Raw genomic sequence first — 15,188 nt, forward strand, 5'->3', positions numbered from 1 at the left:
TAGAAATTGGTTTTTTATTTATTATTCATAAATATGTTAAGTTTTTATGTAAATTAAAATTGAATTAGGTATTGAAAAATGTTTGAGACCCACAGCTATAAGGAAAACTAAAAATAGGCCAGAGAACTAAATCTGTTTCCATATTGTTTCTTATCTGTTTTTTTGGTATTGTTGCAGAGCTATACTAAATTCAAATATATCTTGAATTATTTTAATAATATCCATTAATACAATGTACAACAGATAAAATTTTTATTAAAAATATATTTATAACTCTTTTGCAATCGTCAACATACATATTGTATATATAAATATTATTGTGCTTTGCAAAAATTTTATATTAAATTAAATAAAAAATGATAAATCAGTTTCCATATGATTTAATTGTTGCATTTTGCACATCTTTATAATGAAAGATTCAAAGATTATAACATTATTTGTATAATATAATCTTGCAATAAATCTTTATTATGCTATCCATTTAAATTAATGAATTATGTACCAAATAATAATTGCTATTCTACAGTTTTTATAATATCAACGTACATAAGTACAGTCAAAATGTCTTATTTAGCAATTTATAAACATTGAGCTAAAATTGCAATTTCTAGAAGCAGAGCCTAAAATTTTTATATTATGATTCCATTATAGAATAGTTTACAATGCTTGCTTTTTAGAATACTAATACAAAACTAAATTCCAAAAAGAATATTTCCTTATAACTACATACGATGGCCAAATAAGGACGAGTATACCATTAGTTTTGAAAGTATGATGCAAATCTTACACAAGATGACTTAGTGCAATTTAAGGTTGATTTACAAAGCAATGTAATATCGAAAAAGGATTTTTTTGCAGAAAGTGCATTTATGTATGAAAACTATTTTTAAATAAGAATATGTATTAATACTATTGAATTATTTTGATTATCATAATTACCTGATTTTATATATTACAAAAATGCAACAATTATTACTCTAAAACATTTTCTATATTCTTAATTTTAAGTGCAAAAAAAAGTGTTTTCTTTTTGTTAATAGTGTTAAGTAAAATAGTTGAATTTTTTAATTCCAAGTCAAATTGCAATTTTGTAAAATTTAAAAAAAATTTCAACTTAAATAAAAATTTTTGTAATTTATAATATAACACATAGTACATAAATCTAAAATTATAATTAACAGTAAATATAATATTGATTTTTATTTTATATAATTTATACAAATTTTAATCTACATAACTATACTGGAACAGCGTTGCTGATGGTGCTCTTAATGGTATTAATTGATTTTCACCTTTAATATTCCGATATACAATATAATCTCGACCATTTATTAATTTTTTAACAGCTGGCTTTTCTGGATCAATTTCATTGATTCTATTTAAATTTTGCATCAATTGTCGACTTTGATTATATATACTTGTATATGGTGGCGGTGGTGTTATATTATTATTTGATAATGTTTGTATACCATTACGATTTTTATTCCATGCAATATTTTTAACATTGCCACGTCGAAGAAATTCTTCATCTTGGAAACGTTCCCGTCGTGCATTTAAGCAACGGAATATTAATTCTGTGAAAAATACAACAATTGCTGTTGCAAAACCAGCTAGCATAATATAGTAAGTCATCATTAGATCACCTAAAATAAATTATTGAAATATTTTTTTTTTTTAGAATTAACGTATGTTTAAATTTTTAATTTGCATCATTATTTTACCATTTCGTAATTGACGTTCTGTACTGGCTAAATTTTGTGGGCAAATTTCAGCATTTGGTAAATTTTCTGCACTTAAATGTTTTACAATTCCAGATTCAACAAGATTTAATAATCTAATTTATAAATAAAATTACAAAAATGTAATCGTTAGAAGGTTATTTTTTTTCTAAAAATGTATTATGTATAAAACGAACTTACTCTGGATCAAATATTAAACTTAAATTGCTGTTTAAAGGATATGCAAACGCTCGTTTCTTTGTCATAAATGGATTTTTTGCCTTTGCAAAAGGACAATGAATTTTTTCCTCTTTTATGTCAATTGTTTTTCTGAATTTATAATCGTTATATAACATATGATCAGTTGCAGGTCGATCTCTTATATATAGAAAAGATTTTTGTTCGACGAATGTTCTTAAAATTGTTGTATCGCTTGTGTTAACAAATTCAACTTTGTTTTTTTGAACCATTGTATTCAATTTAGAAAGAATTTCATTTTCCTGTTTTATTTTAGAAAAAAAAAATAAAAATTTAAAATACAAAAAGATTTTAAAAACAATTATAAAAAAATAACTGAAAAGATAAAGTCAACTCTGTGATGTTTTTGCGAATCAATGATATTGATTTTAATATTTGCTAAATATGATTCAAAAATTTTGGGAGTTGTGTGACAGATGACGGAATTGTGCATACATTAGCATATAGCTGAATCGGCTCTGGATTCGATGCTGAGCCCGAATATATTTGTGTGTCCTCAGACTGATCTTAGCATTTAAAATGTAAATGGCAAAGAGTATAATACTCCTTGAACAAAAGTTCGTACAGGTATAAAATTTTTATATATTGAAGTGTCAGCCATATTTTATGTTTCGAAACTTTTAAACATTGATGTATATACATACATATGTATATGTATATGATTCGAGAAACTCTTGCAAATTATCTTGCAAATATTTAGAGGTTTTAGATCTTTTTACTGAATGTTTTATTATTATATTTATTAATATACATCATTTATCTATAAAATTAATTGGATGAATTGTTAAAAATTATTATCCGCAGTTTTGTAATAAACTTAATCTTAGCTCAATACAAATCATGTTCTTTGAATTTTGGCGTTCGAATAAATAAGCCAGTATAACAGTTTTCTTTTATATTTTAATTTTCAGTTTTTCTAATGTATTAATTTTAATTATAATTGATTAATTAAAATTAATTAAATTAATTAATTAAAATTAATAAATTAATCAAAATTATCAATAAATTTTTTCAGAAGAAGTACATATTTAAACTTGTTCCTTCCCTACATTGAAACTTTCTGAATATTATGAATGTACATATTATACATATATACATATATACTGCATACATAATATACTTGCGATAGTTATGATATTGACCATATAGATTTTTGCCCCCGCGGTATACAAGTCACTTAGTGATTTAATTATAATTATCATACATAGGTTTTTATAGTATTTTTTTTTTTGGCATAACCAAAAAACAATTCAATTTGATGGCTATAACATTAATTAACTAATTAATAAAATAAATTTATTATGAATTAATTGAATTAATTCTTAATTTTTTCATTGTTTTCAGTGTATTTAGTTTGATTAGATAATCTTAAAATATCATTTAATTGTAATTTTAAGGGGAAAGTAAAATATGGCATTAAAGTAAATTGAATACATTTATATGCACAACTACATTATACTTACAAAGTTTTACATTTTTAATATAAACTCATATATTATTTAACATAACCTATTCAATTTTATTTTCAACACAATACTATTCCGAATTATTACTGTGTTTTTCAATTCTATTAAATAAACAATGTGTTAAAGTTGTCAAGAACTTTATATACTCGTGAGAACAACAATAAATATGTATTGATATTCCCGGTATAACGTTATTGGTTATATATTATGTATAAATATAAAAAGAATTAATATTTATATATGGGGTGGGATTATTGGCAATTCAGATGAATTTCGTGGTCAGTATATTATTCTAAATCATAAAAATAATAAATATATTTTAAAACAAGATTAAATATTTGAACTCTATGATATCCCATTGTGCATGAATGATTCTGGGGATTGCATTTAATAGCTACCATTTAAACTCATATAATTTCGTTTGTATATAGTGTTTTAAATATTTCATGCCGGAGTGTAACGCCCTAGCTTAGCTGGTAACAATAATAGAATTTTTTATTGTTAAACACTTTAACTTAAGCGTTTCAGAAATACGGTATAGTTAATTGAAAAATTACTTAGATTTTAAAGAAATTATTATCATTTTTGAATATCAAAGATGATAAGAGACAAAGTATGCAATTTAATTTACGATTTTCGCTCTGCTAAATTTTTTAAGAAATTACTTGAAATATGCAATTGTTTTTGATTCAACGTTTTCATTTAAATTACTTTTATTTTTTTTAAAAAATCGATGAAATTAAAACTTAAATATGTATGTATCTAAAATTAAAAAATTTTTTTTTCAGCTAATCGGGAAATTTACACATTTATTAATGTTAACACTTCTCCAAAAACGAAATTGGAAAACAAATACTTAGTAGTTTTACTCAGTCCGTGTGTCTTTTTACTCAACATCTCTTTAAATTACTACACACTTTAAATTGAATGCTGATATACAAATAGATCTTTACTTTTTTTCATACAAATAGATCTTTAAAAGTAAATTAACTTTGTAAAAGAAAATTTTTACTTATCTCCCTCCATCTTTTTTGAATATTATATCGAAATCATAAACGTTTTTTTAGTTTTGCAAACAAATTCCGCTGAAATGTAGAAACTGGTTTCTTCTGGCAAAACAACATGGTTAATTATATCACATTGATTAAAATTATTTTTTAAATTTTCGATTGACACCATTTTCTTCCAACTTATCGTTGTCTCACAACTCCAGTAATTTGTAAAATTTGAATTTCTGAAATTGTAATTTTTCCGAATTCGTTTAAACGCAAAAAGTTAAACGCCATGCCATAAAAAAAAATAACTACTGATCTCAGCCCATTATCTTGAGGTTTTTTTCATTCTTATCCCAAATGTATGCAATAATTTTAAATATTTTTGTATTTTAATTACAGTAATTTAAATAGCTATAACAGTCTGTTTTTTAAAAAAGCTTGTTTAATTGTACAAGGGAAAAGTGCTACTTTACAAACCATTGGTTTGGCGTAAAGTTATTTTGTCAGGCTGTTAATACTGTTGTTATACCTTTCATATATTACAATCATTAATCATTTACATGGTTAGAAATTAAATTAATTGATATTTTTCGCTGTTTATTAAAACATCATGACAAAAATGTGTTTTTTTTCTTTTTTTTTTTTGATTTTTCGGGAAATTATTTTATGATTCAATGAAGGTATAGGTATGTCGTGTACATATGGGGGTGAGAATAAAGTAGAAAGTATTAATTATTTATTAAATATTAAAATCATTTCAATATATGTGAAAGTGAAAATGTATAATGACTTAAGAAAAACGAAAAGAAAACAATGACGATTGAAAACGAAAATACACAATTTTCAATAAATTATTTTTGGAAGAAAATTTTCAATACACTAAATAGCTATAATAAAAATTAAAAATTTATTAATAACTAATGAAAATTTAAAATGCGATAAATTGTAGACTTAAAATTTTTAAGTCTACAAACATTAGGAACATTACAAAATTAGAATTGCACAGAAAGCATAAGAGTGTCTAAAAGACTTTTAAGACAAATCCTTGTTATTTTAAACTAGGGCACAAAGCGGGGAATAGTTAGCTGAGGTTAGTGGAAATTAGTTTATATATCAGTTTATATATCAGAGAAAACATCACAAAAAATTATTTAATATGATAGAGTCATCACGAAAACAATCTTAAGATATGAATGAATCATTGAGTTACAATTATTTAATTTGCTATATATAAGAAAGTAAAGAGTTTAGGGAACGTGTATACTAAATACAAAAAATGAGAGCGACTTATAACAGTGGAACAAAAAAAGTTCTCAAAATTGATTTAAAAACATAGAAAATCAGTGTCCATACAATAAGAGACAGTAACATTTCTAAACCTGTTAATAATAATTTATCTAGAATCTGGATTAATTAGTGGTTACTTTTTGATATTTTGTATTTAAGTTCTAGACCAAACTAGAATTATTTTATTCTCAACTAATTTTGCAATTTACTAAAATCTTTCAATTATAATTCAATTCTTACCGTTTTTATAGCATATTCCAGACCTCTTCCACGTGATGCAACAAAATTTTTTTGTGCTTTTAAAACATCATCAACCTCATTAAATGGTAAAACAAATTTTGATAATGTTAAAAAAGCTGTTAAATTTGCTGTATAAAATGATGTTAAAATTGTTATAAAAATCCACCATGTTGCAAAAAGTAATCTTGTAGAATCTGAAAAATTTAAATTTTTTATAATTAAAAAATACATATTAAAATATTAAGAATAATTGAACCATAATTAAAATTAGAATATTAAAATTTAAAATTTCTTCAGATTTTATGTATTATATGTACATATATATATGTATGTAGATACCTGCTATTGGTGACAATGTACTTCCTTGTTTCATTAATGCCCCATAAACAAACCATACACAATGTCCCAATGAATATGGATATTGTGAATCATCTTTTGTTAATTTATTACGTAACATTATTAAACCATATATAATTGGTCCAACAGCCAATAAAGATATCATAATTAATATCCATACATCAAATGTAAATGGTGCTAATAGACCAGAACCAGATGCTGAATCAGGTGGACGTTGCATTATCATAATCCATTCACCTTCATCTAATGTTGTTTCTGAATATGCAACATGTTGACGTATCAGACTTAATAATGGTATAAAAGCAGCAGCCATATCAGCACGACTTTGATTTAATAATTCAATTAAACTTTTATCCATATCATATGATGAACCAATAATATCATTATCCGGTTTAATAACATCATATGTAAAATTATATTTTTTAGCTAAAAAATCAACTAATGCAAATGAAACACCTTTACCAACAATTTCACCATTTTTTTTTTCAGTATAACTTAATGGGAAATCATCAATTGTAGCTATTCTTAATTTTCTTCCATTTAACCAATTTTGCATTTCTTTTAATCGATTTTGTTTTGCCATTTCTGTTTTTTTTTCATCTAAAATATTAATAAATGATGAATTTCCATTTTGTGAAATCATTGAAAATTGCATAGTATCGGAATTATTTTGTAATGGTATCCCTTGCATACATGCTGTACTATTTAAACAAATGGCTGCTAAAATCAATTCAAAACCAGTAGCCATTTTTATTTAAATGAAATTAAATTTGTATATATGTATGTTAATTAAATCCCAAATCCCAAATAAATATATGTAAAAAAACTCGTTTTTAAACGTTGCTAATGCAAACTATATGAAAATTTTATTTAAATTATTTTTAATGTTAACAAATTAGAATTTTGTGCTCTTTAAAATTAAATTAATTTGAAAAAAAAAAGCTACTAAGTTTGATTATTATTTTATAATAAATAAATTTGTGCTTAATTATGGTTATAAAATATTTGGAAAATTTTCGAATTATTTTTTGATTTTGTCAATTTAAAACGTTTCTTCATAATAGCTTTTAATTTTAAAAATGGTAATGGTATTTGGTAGTATCCTTAAAAATAACGGGAATTTCACTTTTGTCTAAATACACCTAAAATTTTATATATGTGCAATGAAACAAAGTTAAATCTAAACTAAACCTTTTTTATTTTATTTATTCATTCTTTACATCATTTATAATTTTTATAATTATTATAGGTCTCTTGGGGGAAGGGTTTATTTATTAAAATGTATATATTGGGGTTTTTATTAGTAAAAACAACGAAAATACAAGTTTATAGATTTTGTGATACATTTTTTTTATTTATTAATTGGTCATGCAGTATAAGTTGGATTTAGGTCCCTTAAAATAATAATCCATTGGGTATTAATTTGCCGTCTGTTTTCGATTTTCTCGAAGCATATTACTGTATATTTATCATATATATGCATATCTTTTTTTTTCAATCTTAAGTTTAGAATATTTTTGATTAAAGCTCAACAAAAGGAAATTTTTAGTTGAACCTAAATCAAATTTTTACTTGAAATAAATTATTTATCAATGAAAATATTAATTCTAATGATTGTCCAGTAACTAAACCCATTCGTTGAAAGTTTGACTATTGTCTTTTTTGATAGAACAATATTATTTATTACAATTAGAAATTGGTGAAATTTTGTTTAGTGGATTTCAAAATATATCGCATTTAAAATTTTTTAAAACGAACACACCACCAACGGATGGACAGAACATTCGTTCGTGTGAGCATAAAAATTTAGTTGATACACATTGCATATGCTTAGTAGGATATTCAAACTAATTGACACTAACTGGCTCAGTAGGAATTGAGGAATTGGTACTAATATGTGATTTATAATATTCTGATCATTTCAATTGTATTCAAATAATTTAAAATTAAATGCAAGTCTAAGATTGCCGACATTTTTACAAATAGAAAGAAAATCAAAATAAATATATTTAAAAAAATTTATTAAGTACGTCCTTTTTATCCTTTGTAGTATAAAATCTTTTGCATAGATTTGGTTTTAAATATTGCAAATACTATTCTTGTTTATATTTTGGGTTAATATGTCTTTGCTATATGATCTTTATGATATTTGATTAACTTAGGAATAAGTATTTAAAAACCAACAAATTTTTGTACAAAAATTGCTCTAATAGAATTGTTAATGCATAATTAATGTTTACCCTTTAATGGGTAATTTATGAATTTGAGTTAAATTATTCAGCTAGTTTCTTAACTCAAAATTTTTGGATTTTATAATTTTTAATACTCTTTTTGAATATTAGTTATTTTTACTTTTAGAATATACAACTAAAATATTACAGATATAGATATGCAATATACTAATAATCATACTGCTCATACTAATCTCGCTATTTTATAAATTACTCATGCTCTTGAACAAATTAGGTTAGCAACATTTGTCTATTAACACAAATATAGTGCGAATTTCGCTATTATCGCAATATACTGCGTTTATGAAAAGGTCTAATATGATACGAAAAACTCTTTTAATAATTAAACTTTTGTGGCCTCTTATTCTTTTTTATAACAGTAACACTCACAAGGTGTAGGAGGCTCAATTTACACTTGGGCTCTCAATAAAATCTTAATATTATATAAATTTTATGAGAATTAATAATATTTATTTAATTTTTTTTTTATTTTTACTTTGCTTTTTTTATAATAATTTTAATAAAGAAAAAAATTGTACTTTATTTTTTATTTTCTTTTATTTTTTATTATTTATTTTATATGCACACAATCGTTATTTGTATAGTGTTGTTCTTTTAATTTTGTTGACTTTATTATATACGTGGTCCCTTTATTGTATGCTAATATTTATGTGTACTTGTATATGTTTGGATGTATGTATGACTACAAGATATTTTTTATACAATACTTATGTCATATATAGTTGATTAACATGACTGGACTTTCATTTGTCAAATTAATAAAATAAATAAAATATGTTAAAAAAAAAGTTATATTTTTAAATAATTTTTATTGGAAAAATTAAAATAATGTACACATGTATACTTACCACATACATATATACACATATGTATGTATTTACATACAGGGTATTTGTTTTCTACTTCTAGTAGAAACTACGAGTTAACTGCTACTTCTTCGAAGGATATACAGTCTCAAAAATAATTCCAACTATAATTTTTTTTTAATTTTTCTACAATTTTCAGTATAGTTTATTTTCTGTTTAAGATAGTCATTGGATATGATTTTAAAAATTCAGAATTAGGGTCTGGTATCAATACCAGTTAGAAATTTGTTCAAATTTTAGAACCATTTGGCTCTAAAATAAGAAAAATTTCATAATTCTGAATGACAATCTTTTTCAAAATTTTATAAATTGCAATGATGCCGGATATTCCGGAAAGTTAAAGGGAGCTAATTGCATTATTACATGACTTAAAAAATTAACAAATCCTTAAAAATTGAAAATTGAAATATTGTATTAATATATTTCTGATTATTTAATTTAAATTAGTTAAAAAAAAAAGAAATAATGGCCAGTGTATATAATAATAAGAAAGCCCTAAATCTAAGATTTCGAAATCATATTCAGCAGCAACTGTATTTATATAAACAAACGAATTTATACTAAGATATTCATCGAATAATAAAAGAAAAATCAAAAATTTATTTTAAGCTTTAGTAATTCGGAATCTATTGAGTTGTCTGCCAACATCGCCATTATAAAAATATTTTCATACTCACATAAGACTCTATGCAACGGTATAGCAATAAACTAAGAAAATCGAATACCCTGTATACAATCTAACATAAATATTCATACTTAAATTTGTACAAATCGGTTATAGAACATGACTTTGGTAAAAAAAAAAGAAAATATATATTAAAAAAAAACAGGACATTAACTAACAATGAATTTATTCTTCCATTTTATTTTTTCCATGTATACATACGTAATAACAGTAGTTTACAATGAATTTATGACTTAAAATGTAAACTAATATATAAGATAAAATAGTGTTCATAATGAAAAAATTATAATGTTTGTAATAAATTAAAGTACAGTCAGTATATACGAGTAATATGGCTTACATATATTGTGGGCTCCTCTATAGTCTACGATATTAATAAAAAATAATTTATTATAGTCTTCTTATGTGTTATATACGTACCTGTTATAGAGACCAGGAACAATTTTTTATACTTTTAAATGGATACGTATACGGCAAGCAAATATATATGCAAATAATTCGAATCGCTATAGATATTTACATTATTAAATTGCATTTTAAAATTTTAATTAAACAACATTTTTATTCTGTATAATTATGGCAAATTTGTGTTTTCTTTTTCCGGATTTGATAACATCAAATTATATTTTATATTAAACGTTATGAATTTATGGGTTAAAATTAATTGATTGAATAAATTATTAAAATTTGTTGAATAAAAGATAAAAAAATGATAAGATAAAAAAATGTTAATTTTATTACAATAATGATAATAATATGAAAATAGAAATTGCATGTTTGCTAAAATTTAGATTGTTTTAATTAAATAAGAGAAATTCGGAAGGATAAAGAAATAAAATTTTGCATCAAGCATTCTTGGAATTATTTTAATAATATTTTTTTAATATTTTTTTAAGTGATTTTCATACTAATTTTTTAATTAACAATTTAATTAGATTTTGAGTACTTGGTTTCAAAAGAATTTGGTTAAAATTGTGTTGCTACAAAATTGAATTACTAAATATGTTTAAAGATTAACGAAGATAAGATTGGTGAAGCAAATTATTAAATGAAAAATTAAATTAATAAATTTTCTTTAAATATTAAAACCAAAGTATAGGGTTGCAAACATTTTTTTTTGCATATAAAGACTAAAAATCAAAGGTCCATATATAGGCTCATATTTTGGTAAATGCTCACAATTTGGTAACAAGGATTAGAGTTAATGTTACAGGGCAATGCACTTTATATTGATATTGTAAATTTTCTTTTCATACCCAGTGTGAAAAATTGATTAAGTGTTAAACAAATTCGTGTACAAAACAAAACATTTATAATTTTAAGTGGTAATACAAAACATTTTTGAGATGCCAAGCTGAAATATCAGAGAACAAATTTAAAATTTTTTGAGTTAGAAATTCTTTGTTGAAATTTATTTTTCCGTCCGTCCGTTCGTGGACACTTTTTTTGTTTACAAAAATTCTACACCCTTGAAGATAGAAAGCTGAAATTTCATAGGTACATAGATCTTTACCAGAAACTTATTTCCGTAGAACAAAATTTTTACCTATCTCTCCCCCTCTAAAAGTTATACCCCCCCAAAACCGTAAAAATGGCCTTTTTTGGCCGTTATATAAAATCCATTTTGTCCGAATTTTTTATGTCGTTTTACTTTTAGACCCCAGGTTGTAGGAGCCTGAAATTTTAGCAGCTTTTAGATACTAGCAAATGGTTTATTTCGTTAGAAGAAATTTTTTTTTATCTTCACCCTTCTCAACTTATCGCCTTTTGAAATTCGTAAAATTTGAATTTTTGACGCTGATTTCCGAAACCGCAAGCTTTTTCAAATTTCTATAAACGCAAAAGCTAATGCAAATCCTAGAGATAGTTTCGTATATGAATAAAAATATTTTTAATTGTGTGGTAGATATACACTGACTGTATTTAAAAGCAGTATTTTTACTAATTGTTGAAAAGAAAAGTGCTACAATACAAACCATTGGTTTGATCCAACTTTATTTTGTTGAATCTCAGTTTATTTCAGTAGCGCTATTATATAAGATTCTGCTAAACTTTTACTGTTTTTTTTGTATAAAAATTACTTATTTTATGACAGCCGATTGTTGTCTCAACTTTAAAAGCGTATACCTCTTTGACAAATTTATTGAAAGTTTAAACAGATACATACATATATACAAAAAAAAAATTATTTTTAGCTATATTTAAACTTAAAAAATAACATGTAGCATGTTGGGTAAACATAAACATGATAAACATATTATTAATATAATTTTTCGAAATATTTCCAGAAAACATGCTTGAAGAAGTAAAATTCCCATTATGCAGGAACAAAATGCAAAGGACCAAACGAAAGTTCGGAGCTATTGTGGTCCTGTTCATATATATTTATTATATATTAACTATTAAAGTTTAAAAAAAAAATTCTACGCAACCTAATGGAACATGCAAAATATAAGAGTGAAAATTTTACTTGGCAACAAAATTGAGAAGGCAATAAGGCAGATGAAAATCCTTTATACTTGTGGAATGAAGAAGGGGTACAATTTGGGTAAAAGTAAAAGGGAAAAGGAGAAAAAAAATTATTAAATGAGCATTTAATTTTGTAAAAGCAGAACATATATGAATATCTAGAAGTAAATTTGATTAGCCTCTAAATTTGCTTCATAGATCTAATAATTTTATTTTTCTAATTGCCTTAAAAATAATAAAAACTTTATACGAACACCAAAAATTTAATTATTGGTTCAGATTAATATTGATTCAGACTAGTATCGGTTCAGACTAATTACGATATGTATAATTTTTGGTTTTAAAATTAGATTAAACATGATAAATACTAAAAATGATTGACAGATGTCCATATATTGCTTAAAACAACCAGAAGCACAATACGATTCATAGTTCTTCAATAGAATTGATGATCGTATAGAAAGAGTTGGTACACAGATGGTTGAAAGCGGCTCTTCCCATATGGAAGAGATAAATAATTCGTCAGATGACGATATCTTATCAGTGACTGCAAATGAGCAGTTCGAAGAGGTTATAACACCATGACCGTATACGTGCCGATCTCATTTAATCACGCCTGGAACAAATTCTACTGCAACGTGTCAACTACGTTGAGGGATTAGACGTGTCAGATATACCCTTCCCAATAATAGAGCAGAGAGGTTAGAGGCTAATGCATTTCATAAAATCCTTCACTATTCGCGAGCAGACAGAGCATATAGCTATAATGACTCCAGTGTCTAATACGAGACCATCAATAGAACATCTAAATATATTTCAAATAGCACAGAATTTAAAGGGAAAATTAATTAGAATGGAGATTGAAAAGAGGTCAAAAATGAATCGGACAGAAATAATTCGGTCAATTGTTGAATATAGGAAAAATTTTGTTGTATTCTCACCACCACATTTGTGGCAAAACAATAGCTGCGCTTGCTCTTAGAGATTATGGAGCAAAGGCGTATGATACAGCTGAATATTATCGCACACTACATCAGGCTTATGAACGATATCCTCCACTGTATTATACAGATCATTATTTTACTATCGTTTGGAATTTTTTGTTTTTGCAAATACTTCAAAAATTAATTGGATCTTAGTTACAACTTTTTCTACAACCACAATATGTATAATATATGCAACAAATGAATGAGTGTAAAAAAAACAACTCTTAATTTGTTTAATATTTTTGTCTGCTGTTTTACTTTCCTTTCTTATGAAATTTCTTCTTTATATTCATTAATTTTTATTTGAAAATAAATTAAATAATAAATTTTATTTTTAAAATGCAAGACGATAAAGACAATTAAAAAGAGAGAGAGAGCAATTTAAAGAGAGAGAACAATACTGCTAGAACATATTATGCAAGATAGAGGAAAATATTTTACAAGATAAAAATGAAGAGAAAGAGAAAGTTAAAAAATCATCAAATAAAGTTGTAATTTAAGTTTCTCAAATTATCGACTGAACGAGCACTTTTAAGAAATCACTCTCAAGAACAAAGTGAATAAATTTTGTATTCATTTTAGAAAAAAAAACGAGATACCCAATACGGAATAATTCTTCTCACTTCTCACTTTGTGAGTATAATAGCGATAATGCACTATCATTCTTTTTATTCTAAATAATAATTTTTAAATTTTTTAATTTTAGTTAATAATACTCTTTCAAACATTATGGCTTTTACAAAAATTATTGATTCATAAGAGAATTGTAATCAAATTAAATTCTACATGATAAATAAATCACAAATGGTCCGAAACCAAAATTTCATTTGAGGCCAATAACTTGGGAGAGATTGGAGGTTGAAAAAAATTTATTTTCTAATGAAATAAACAATTAGTTTCTAAAATTTTCTGAAATGTCAAACATCTACAACTAAGTGTCTAGAAGAAAAACAATATATAATAAATATAAAAACTGTTTTTGGGAATTTAAAAAATATTTGTGATTTCGATAGAATAAATAGTCAAATAATGATATTTTTGGCTATAATTTTTTAAAAAGAAATTAAAACAAGATTTGGCAGACAGAACAAAACTAATGACCATCTTTTTTCCAATTTCTTTTAGAAAAGAACTCCAAACGAAGTGTAGTAAGAAGTATTAATGTTATAAAAATAATAATTAATTTGTATAAAATGAATATAATTTTAACAGCTAAACTGAGATTCCCACTCTTTATATTACAATTATTGTGTACGTACGTATATAAATTCCACTCGTACATGCTCTTATGTATTAACTTTAAATATACAAATTTTATTGTGTGCTGCTACTAAACACTCCTTGTAAATTAAAAAGCCACTGCGAATGCTTCTTTGAAAGGAAAATTTCTTCTAAAAGATGATTCTATCTTGAACAGTTTTGGTAAGATGCAATGAATGGAATGCATTTGAAATTTGTGCTCGCTTTCTCTGAAACCTGAAAAACTAATTCAAATAGTTGGAAATTCTGTTAAAAATTTTGTTACTTCCATAACTTTTATTTCTCCAGCCGCATTCACTTGTAAGTTGTTGCAAAATAAATTTCCTCTTCTATGGTATTTCATTTTCAT

At 24.6% G+C, this 15,188-nt stretch overlaps 1 protein-coding gene across 1 annotated transcript; it reads right to left on the bottom strand.

The window, feature by feature from the left end:
- Positions 1-1,224: 1,224 nt before the first annotated feature.
- LOC129609020 (glutamate receptor ionotropic, kainate 2) lies at positions 1,225-7,069 on the bottom strand. Its single transcript, XM_055520854.1, has 5 exons — positions 6,304-7,069; positions 5,965-6,158; positions 1,920-2,218; positions 1,722-1,834; positions 1,225-1,643 (listed from the first exon to the last, which is right to left on the bottom strand). Exons 1-5 carry the CDS (start codon positions 7,067-7,069, stop codon positions 1,225-1,227), a joined length of 1,791 nt encoding a protein of 596 aa, XP_055376829.1.
- Between the last annotated feature and the right edge of the window lie 8,119 nt (positions 7,070-15,188).

Source organism: Condylostylus longicornis, unplaced genomic scaffold (genome assembly GCF_029603195.1).
Source record: "Condylostylus longicornis isolate FDR11 unplaced genomic scaffold, ASM2960319v2 ptg000038l, whole genome shotgun sequence".
NCBI classification, from domain to species: Eukaryota; Metazoa; Arthropoda; class Insecta; order Diptera; family Dolichopodidae; genus Condylostylus; species Condylostylus longicornis.

What these genes read in the sequence shown, in the direction of transcription:
- LOC129609020 (XM_055520854.1), bottom strand. Translation starts at nt 7,069, where the DNA reads ATGGCTACTGGTTTTGAATTGATTTTAGCAGCCATTTGTTTAAATAGT. An exon ending in AGTTTAATATTTGATCCAGA is followed by an intron (nt 1,835 to 1,919) that starts GTAAGTTCGTTT and finishes TTTATAAATTAG; the next exon opens with ATTATTAAATCTTGTTGAAT. An exon ending in AGAACGTCAATTACGAAATG is followed by an intron (nt 1,644 to 1,721) that starts GTAAAATAATGA and finishes AATTTATTTTAG; the next exon opens with GTGATCTAATGATGACTTAC.